Here is a 9,838-nt window from a genome sequence, read left to right as displayed (position 1 = left end):
TAAGTCCCAGCCGGTAAGACTTCGTAAGTGGATTGTCTATCTTCAGGGGGTCCTCTTTCTCACCACGGTGACTACCTGATACCCAGCAGTGCTAGGAGATAAACAGGACTGAAGCGAAGGCAGAGTTTGGATTACTGATTGGCATGGAGTTTTTTTTACTTTTATAAATCACTCTTTGATATGGAGCATTGCCTTTCATATGAACTGTTCTTTGCAACCTCAATTAGAAAATGGGTGCTTGGGTGGGTTTTCTGTTCTCACCCCAAATATGAGACCAAGAATTATGTTTTTATATTTATAAAAAAAATTAGGGCTTTAGTTTGGGCCAGGGAATATGAATGAATATATGATTTTTCGTAAAAGAATTGTAAATATGAGATAAGAAGTGGTTCCGCATAGCTGTCTTATTGTGTAAGTGGTCTGAAGTATTTTATACTTGGGGCGGTATCTCTGTGTATGACAATACCTGAACAGGGATGGACAGGGTTGGTTTTGGGGAGGGGAATTATTTTGGTTGCACGGTAATGGTTTACAATAGCTGCCAGCTTTCACTACCACATTCTCTCTCTTTCTCTCTCTTTTTTCTTTATTCTTCCTCTTTCAATTTTTGTCTGTTCCTCTAAAAGCATTAACTTCCCTGATTCACTTATGAACTTTTATCACATGGAATAACCTTGAATTCATCCGGCAAAATCACTGTCAAGTTGTCTCTGCTGAATCAACTCGAGAGTTTCTTTATTCTTGGTGGGGACATTCTTTATTCTAAGTCCTCTTGAAGTAAGAGGTAGATTAACATGGCTGTCTGAAGTGGTTGATAAAGGAGGAGAAGACACACAACAGCACAATGTAGAGTGACATTTTTATAAAAACCTCCATCATTTTAAGTGCTCCTGTGATAAAGGGCTGTTTGAAGGGTGTGCTACTCACCTTGGTTTGTTCTCTGTAAGGATGATAATGACAGGTGTGGCTGGGGTGGTGTGACCAGATTGTCTTTATCTATATCTGTGCCTTGTCAACTGATTATTTTTTTCAGTGTGCCACTCGCAGATAACCCTCTCTGACATCCCCCCCCCCCCCCCATCACAGATCCCTCTCCCCCCAGTTGCAGACTCACTCCTCCCAGTTCTTTGTGCAGTGTCTGTGTACCTTAACTGTTGCATAGTTTTGTGATAGAGGATGGAATTTTTATGGTCTTTATGTAGTCCTTATTAGTCACAGTAATTGCATTGTAATGGATAATGAGTCTTAAGTTGCTTCAGAGCATTTTTTTTTCTTTTTTATAAAAAAAGCAAAGCTTTTAGCTTTCTTTATTTACTTTACAATAGGTTTTATCGCTGTATGCAGGTGTTAGTGTGACTTGCAAGTAAAATTATCCTGATTTTAGAAAAAAAATCCTTCAAGTGCTTCCAAATCTCCCCGGGTATAATCTCTCTTCAGAATCAAGTCTTGTTGATCTCATTTTCAACCCAATCTTTAATGTGTGGTGGAAGGTGTGCAAATAAAGAAAATCTTTGTGTCACTAGAGGTCAGGTGGGGTGTTTGACTCACAAGACAGGATTATAGATTTCTATATTAAGGTGCATGCAAGTGTACTAAATAACTTCTTTAACCATAAACAATAGATGTTTTTTAACAGTAAACAAAACAGTAATTAAGTCAGATGTAAATGGTGATATTTTTTTATCAAAATAGTCAGAACATTTTTAGATCATCAAATAACATAATAATAGCTTGAGATTTTTTTTTCCTTTCAACTCATAGCCAGTGTGACTTCCCGTACAGTTTTCTGGTTTGCAACACTGTTTAAAGAATGTGTCAATGGGTTTACTGTTTATTTACAATAAAGTACAAGATTTATTGGTAGGAAATCCTGGGATGAGTAACAGTGAGTAATCTCACTGCAAATACACACCAGAGTTTAAACATACAGTCTCTGCACCAGTTATTAAACAAACCTGTGGGCTCATGGTGTGAGTCGGGCCATTATTTGCCAAATATAAGGAAACTAATACAGTAACACCAAGACTGGCTAATGGCTATGAACCAGGTTGATACTTGTAAGTCAATTTAGTCGGGGTTATACATAAACTGTCAGATTAGGAAAGATGAGCTTGAATTTTACATGGGTTAGCAACACCACAGTTCTCAAGTTGATTAGATCTGTTGTTTATTGGGTTATTAGTGGATAGGTATACATTGTTTATGATGATCAGGAGAGAAGGGTAACTGATGTATATCTTAATTCATTAACGAGCAGAGCAAAGATCTGTGAAACGAAATGAATATATCTTTAAGAATTAATCCATCAAAGTTAATTGGATGTGATTTCAGTGTTTAATTTCATTGCAAACAGTAAAATTAATTTTTTAAAAAATTTAATGAAAAGTGGTGTACATTGCCCATTAAATCAAATAATCGATGATATATTTTTGATACTTTGTCAATCATTTAATTGACTTTCCAACAGAATTTGTGCTAAAAATATGATGGTTTAAGTGAGTCGATATTTTGAACCTTTAAAAAATATTTTGTAATATGTTTTTTTTTTTGTTTTTTGTTTTTTTTCACACCTTTGGATAACTTCTACTTCTGTTAGTGAGACCAGGTGGAAACTGAAGTAGATACACTTAGTGAGATACAAGTACTTCCTTTCCTAACCCAGCTCATTCATAAAACCTGGGCTTTGTTGATATTTTTTGGAAATAGTTTGCCTTCTCTTTAAATTGCTCTTGGTATATGTACACATTATTTAATGAATAGAAAAAAAATGAAGTTGTGTTATTCCTAGCTACCTTGCTTGCTAGATCCACCTGTATAAACATGTTATTTCACAAAAGGTTACATATCTAAGATGTACTAAGTAAATATTTACTAAGGTCAAATATGTGTGATAAGTTTTGAAAATGCATAATTATTGAAAATAAGCATTGTTTATCCTTTGAAAAATGACGATGCATTTATACAAAATTAGAATTAAACTTTTAAAAGAAACATGAAAATTGCAAATAAATGAGTTTGCAGTAATAGGAAATTAAAGTTCTCCAGATCTACTTAGTCAGTTCCATGATATATACCTCTTGCATGAATTAAAGGGCTTCCTGGCCCTTAAAATTGATATACAGGTATAATAGGCTAATGGTTACATTGTATTGTACCTCTACTTTAAGGACATGAGTTTATCCTATGCTGATTACATCACCAGTGGGGACTGATTAACTGCCCTCTGGCTATCTAGCCAGGAGTTTATTTGTGGATTCCTCAATGGGCACTGCTGACAACCTGTAATTATGGTATTTCACAGTCACATATCTTTCCAAACATCCCCTGTTGCCCATAGAGACTTCCTGAGGGCAGGGGAGTGTTGGTTGGGAAAGTCCAGCTGTATTTCTGAACCCCTGCTCCAAAATATTGTCTCTGCTATCTTCTTGTATTGTTTCATTAAATACCAGGTAAAACAGTTAACCGGGATCACTGTCCAAACATCAGGGAAATCAATGGTATATTTAAGTGTTAATGGACTCTCCCATCCTCCGCCTGATAGCCTCAATATGGCACCTGTACTCCCCTGGTGGCGGACAAGTCTAAGTGGTCTCCTCTCACCAGCTCTGTTTTCTCATTCTACTTTCAGATTCAATCTCTGAGGATCACTGAGGCTTCTCACAAGGTATGGAAAAGCAGCAGATATCTCACATCATCGTTTTCACAAACTGAGGACTTATTCACTTACTCATCAATGAATGAAGAGGAAACCCAAGAAATTTTACTACACTGAGAATATCTGAGATTATTAAAAATGCCAAGGAACTTTTCAAGAACTTTCAAAATGTGCAAGGAAGGGGGATTTCAGAAAACACAGTGGATTGTATCATTTTTACTGCTGGTCATTTTCCTATCCAGCCAGGGTCAAGCTTTTGAACTAGGTAAGTAACTTTTGTATTGTTTGGATTAACTGCACTTGTTTGTATGGTGAAGTGGTTTCCATATGCACAATGTATAACAGAGAAATGTTTGTTAGGAAGCTTGTTTTGTTTTACTAGAGTGTGTATGTACAATACAGAATCTGCTGTTGAGATACATATGTTTTGCACTAGTGATTGCTTGCTATCGGAATGTAGAGAGAACGTATGTATGACAGGATAAAGAGAGAGAGAAAGAGAGAGTATGGAATGTTGACAAGAATGTACTGGTCAGCAGAGTATCCATCACTGTCCAGAGTAATCAGCCGCCCACCTCCTGATTGACTACATGTTTCCTAGCTGGCTGTGGTGATTGAGGGTCAGTTTACCTGATAGGTTTGTCTTTCACCAGCTTATCATTTCAACTGACCATGTTAATTAGAGGAAAGGGTTAATGGTCAGTCTAGCATTTTAATAGCCTTCTCTTTCTTTTTTGTTCAAATTTTTAAAAAATGTGAAGTTACGTCATTGTGATTGGAATCACAGTGAAGGTATTTTTCACTAGCTTCAGCTGATATGTTGTGGAAAAAGATCCCCTTTTTTATGTAAAGATTTATCCTGGAAATAAAACATGCTTTCCAGACAAATTTATAACCTTTCTATAACATTTCAAAGGTTATGATATTTTATCACTGAATAGATAACCCAGAAAATAATCTAGAAAATGGATTTATTTGACCACAGTGTGTGCAGAGGACAGTGTGGTGTATGTGGATCATTAAGTTAGGTAGTAGGGAATAACATGCAGGAATGTATTTGTGCCCTCTGAAGACTGTCACATAACTTGTGACTTGGCCCCAAGCATGGACATTTAACATGACCTCCCATACAGATGCATGGATTAAGTCATTAAAAGGGGGACAAAGTACTATTTAAAAAGTAGAGGTGTTTAAATGATGGTCAAGGTAGACAGGTTGTCCACTGATGTTCAACACCTGAAAAAAATGAGGTTTTATTAACCACTTGCAGTGTAGGAGCAACATGATCAGGAGTCTAAGATTTTTATTGAGTTGTTTATCACTGGATTTCAAATAATAATGAATTAAATTCTGGTGGTAATCTAATCTTGTTTAAAATGTTTGAGTGTTGTACAGTGTGAAAATATTCAGTTTATCAATTACCAGTTGTAAAAATACCACAATTTAACTGATGAGAGTGTAATTCCATAACAGTAATTAAAGTTACATATAAATTCTACTGCTAATATCCATAAAATTGATTCCTGGCCATTATCCCACCAATTTTAATTGATAAAATTTCCAGAAGGATATTTTGAGATAATTATCTGCATGTAACATCTACATTCATAATGATTATTATAGGTGGTGTTATGTAACTCAGAACTTTTATAGAGGATGAAGTACACAAATGTATCTAGTGTGGGAATATTTCCTTATCTCAGTAAACTGCCCGCTCCACCCCAGTTATAAAGTACTGATGAGGCAGAGATAGGCTGTTGTTTCTGATCCCCTTGCTTTAATAGGCCATATTCAGCCGAAATTTCGATTAAACTATCGTACAAAATTTTTCAAAATTTTAATGCAATTCAGGATAAGTCTGCAGTTGTCTGTTGGAGAACAGTATTTGGTATAAATCGATATTGGTGTCTTCATGTTATTTAAAGCTTATTATTTCACTTTCATCTGACTATTACAGAATTGTCTTGGGTGGAAGTGGGCTGAAGGTTTAGACCAATTTTTTATCTTATTTTCTTCTGTGAAACCTGGGCCCCCAACTATGTAATGGGCAGGGATTAAAATTACACAGAGCAGCTCTTTAACTCTTATCCCACATAACACCTCCTTAGTTAAGGGGATTTAAGTGTATAATTTACAGCCTCTATCAGCGTGGTCAAATGTTATCAATCCTCCTGGTCATCTGAGATCTTGTAAAGGTCCTGCTGCTAAGTGGACAGCTCACTCATCTCATGTTTTATGTATCTTGTCCTGGTCAGTGTGGAGAGATTTGGGTGATAAAATGGATTGAGCCATTTACTGTGTTCCCCCAAGCTTGTTCAGTGGTCAGATTATAGATAGTTGATCAGAGATAGGACATGGGCTTTGATGTCCAGTGGGTAGTAACAGTCTCTTAGAGCGGATTCTCAACGAATTAAGCCAGGCTTTACAAAGCCGGTGACCTAAAAATGGCGGACGTACATGAAAGAAAAACCGCCTAATCTTTTAATAGTCTCGCCGCCTCCCCACACGTCGTCCCTGCGGGGTACAGTAATTAAATCGCGTCTCCGTTCGCCATGCGGAAGCTACCTGAGAAATATTAAGTGCGCATGCTCATCAGTTAAACTCGTGGTGAAGAAAGCATGGCAGCTGAAGGCGATCGGAGGAAAAAAGCTCTCTGTTCTATTATCTTTGAAAACAGAGACGAAAAAGGAATAATTTGGCCCGTAGAGCAGCAATGAATCTTCTATCTACGGAGATAATATCACCAGAGATATTCACGGAAATATTAATGTTCGGAGCCGAGATTTAATTACTGTACCCCGCAGGGACGACGTGTGGGGAGGCGTGTGAGAGGCGGAGAGACTATTAAAAGATTAGGCGGTTTTTCTTTCATGTACGTCCGCCATTTTTAGGTCATCGGCTTTGTAAAGCCTGGCTTAATTCGTTGAGAATGCGCTCTTATGTATATGTACTACTACTAAGGTTCCAGTTGACTGGCCACGGAGATTGCCATCACGAGATTATGCTCTGCTACACTTTTTAAAATTTTATCACTACATTTTTTTTCTGATGACAGCTCCAAAGGTGTCATCTTGTACTGCTATCTTGTTGATTGGGCTGAAAAGATTGAAAAATATTGAGCTTTTCAGTCAAAAAAAATCATAGTCATTGAAATCTAGTTACACAGTCGTTTGAGTTGGGGCAAATTAAAAAGAAAATACTTCTGATCACCGATTCCATTAATGTATGCTACATGTTGATGCCACCATGAAAACTTCTGAAAAAAAGGATTCACGCTGAAGATGTCATTCCAAACTGATAAAGATTTATCTTCTACCTGAGAAAAGGAAGGAAGCCCTTATTTCCTGTCTCATTATCAAACACAGGATGGGAGGAGAAAAAGGAGGAGGAGAGAGAGATGGATAAATCCAGGACACCATTTTCTTAGAGACAATGGTGAACACATAGGGAACACATAAACAGTTGTATGTACAGGGTTGTTATGTGATGCAGGACCAGATTGTTGTCAGAGTGGCATTTCCTTCCATATCCCAGAGACATGGAGAGATGCTGTACACACCACCTGCAGCAGTGTGTCAAATGTAACCTTCCTTAGACCTTACACTCTTCTGTAGCACTGGAGGAATCCTGTGGATAGACTGTGGACTAGGTTATGTAGGCTTGTGTCTGTTCAAGGACAGAGAGAGGGAGAGAAAGAGAGAGAAGGAGAGAGCAAAAAGAAAAGAGAGATTAGGGAACAGAAGATAAAAAAAGATGGGGAGGAACATACTAGAGACAAGAATAGAAGAGAGAGAAGAATGGAGAATTATGTTGAAATGTAAAACAGAAAAATCAATAAAATCTTTATTCTGAGGAGGGTATGATATATTACCAAAATAGTTAAAAAAAGGTTTTTTATATCAGACAGACTGTGTGAGTCACAGGAAGAGCTCATCATTAATGGCCACTATTACCTGTTATATGCTGAAAAACAATTAATGAGCTAGCTATTTCATACAAAGTCTCCAATTTCATTTTTTTCCTCAACTGCCTTCTCAAGGATGTGAAATCACAGTGTGGTCTCCTGTATCAAGAATACAAGAGATTAAGAACAAAACATGAGTTGTGGAGTTTTAATGTTTCTTGCCTAGGGCTTAATTACCTCGTAGTTAATGTTAATATAAAACTAATGGAGCTTTTCATTCATGACTTTTTGAGGCTGATACTTTAGCAGCTGAGCATAGATATGTATGTAACTGACTTTGTATGGAAAAAAGAGGTGTGATTGCGTGAGGATGCCTCTAATGCCAGCCTCTGTGATATGGAGGAAAAAAATGATTCAGTTGTGAAAATAAAATCAGTTTGAAAAAACTCATCATTGCAGAAGTTTCTGAGGCAAGCTTGTTCTAACATGTGTCATTGCCCTCTGAATTCATATAGTACAAACTAGTTTAGTTACGTTGCATGTACAGTGCACAGTCTCTGCACATTGGGTACTCTTTTTTCATACCTATGTTCTCTATACGTAGTAGTGTTGTGTTCACAGAAGTCTCTGGGTGTTTTCTTAACACTCTCTGTTTGCACAGTGCAGGAATAGCATCCTGGTCTAAATGCCAGTTTCATTCCCTGGAAGACGGGATAACTTCATTACTCTGGCATTTCATACAATTAGCTCTCTAAACTTACCACTGGATATATTTATACATATTTACAAGCACATTTGCTATCTTATCTCGGCTGGTGTTTTTTATTCCTGCAGTTTTTACAGACCAGTATGGACCAGATACTTGACTGATTCACTTCTGCAGACGACAATTTAATCTTTACGATTGTTGGTCTCATGCCACATTGAGTCAGGTTTGAAAAAAAGAGTTTTTAGCCTTAATTTATAGAAGAAGATGGTTCTGATGTCTACTTCTCCCTCCCTTGCAGACAATCCTCTTTGAAATCTTCGATTTGATTGGTCAGTGTAAGGAGCCTTGAGGTTGAGTTTCAGAAGGATTGGCAGGAGGTGGGGGACAAGTAAAACACCAATTCCTAAAGTGAAAAATAACTTTTTATTTCAAGAATCACTTTAGTAACTGAATGAAATGCCAGTGTAATTAAGTTATCCTCTCTTCCACAGAATAAAGCCAGCACAAGAGTTTGTCTTTGTCTGAACATGTAAAATGTTTCTACCTGGCGGTTATGATCCACTGCATGGCACCTGTACTTCTGACCTCAGCGGCCGTTTTCCCTCCTCATTTTTAATTTTTTGTCAAATTTGATTTTCTCCTCTGACTGGTTGAAAGGACCACCATGGATTTAATACATCCCATAATTCTAAAGCACTGAAACATTTCTCATAGGTGCAGCTGTGGTATAATGGGATTTTTGTAAATTTGAAAAATAATTGGTGCGATTGATCCATGAAAATAGGAAAGTTTTTTATTGGTCAAAGTAAACCCCTACTTGGCAAACACAATCTCAAAATTTTAAGGCCTGTTGGAAATGTTGCTGGTAAAACAGCCTTTCTATTGTCATAGTGCTCTGCTCAGCTGTTGTGTGAACATTCAGCTGTCCGCCATTGACATGTTCTATCATTTCTGAACTCTGATCACTGCCAGAGAAATGTGGTTTACATGCCACAAATATTTCGCCAACTCCATAAAGTGTCACATTTATTGGTTGATGGGGAAAAATCAGACAATTTATGCTGCCCCCCATTTCTTTGTGAAGTGAGTCAGATATCAAAGGTAAACTTATGCAACTGAAAGGAATCTTCATCTATGGCATGATTTTTATCTGCTGGATGCCTTATTAGGTCTTGTGCGCTTTGGCCAGCCATCGTTTGAAAAGGGCAACCACTCAAACATTTGCAGTTTACGTATTTTAATTTATTGCTTTGGTCTTGGGCTTGTTTTCCTTTCTTCTTGTTCCACATCTCTCTGATTCCATTCCAGGGAATCTAGAATGAGCTGGAAATTTGATCTTGAATTCTTTTTTATCAGTCAATCAAATAGTAGCCATAGTTTGGACAGACTTACAACATTTTTAAACATGGTGATGAATGTCACCACTTATGTTGTTGGCTATCAAAAGATAGTCTTCAAAAATGCTTGAGGTTTTTGAGATTTTTTTTCCAAACAATTTTGGTTGAATGTTGGTCTGAACTTTAAGTCTGTAAAGAAGTCAATCTATAGTAGTCTTTTTAAATAGAATTTT

At 37.1% G+C, this 9,838-nt stretch overlaps 1 protein-coding gene across 1 annotated transcript in view; it reads left to right on the top strand.

The window, feature by feature from the left end:
• Positions 1 to 2,041: 2,041 nt before the first annotated feature.
• LOC106152443 (discoidin domain-containing receptor 2) overlaps positions 2,042 to 9,838 on the top strand; it is a 64,403-nt gene continuing 56,606 nt past the window's right edge. The window contains exons 1-2 of the mRNA XM_013526022.2: positions 2,042 to 2,057; positions 3,629 to 3,920. Coding sequence (XP_013381476.2) covers positions 3,794 to 3,920 — 127 coding nt within the window. The 5' untranslated portion in view covers positions 2,042 to 2,057; positions 3,629 to 3,793. The remainder of the gene's footprint in view (positions 2,058 to 3,628; positions 3,921 to 9,838) is intronic.

The sequence above is a fragment of the Lingula anatina genome, chromosome 3 (assembly GCF_051362555.1).
Source record: "Lingula anatina isolate TDL-2025a chromosome 3, LinAna3.0, whole genome shotgun sequence".
In the NCBI taxonomy this organism is placed as follows: Eukaryota; Metazoa; Brachiopoda; class Lingulata; order Lingulida; family Lingulidae; genus Lingula; species Lingula anatina.
This window is presented reverse-complemented; position numbering and strand designations above follow the sequence as displayed.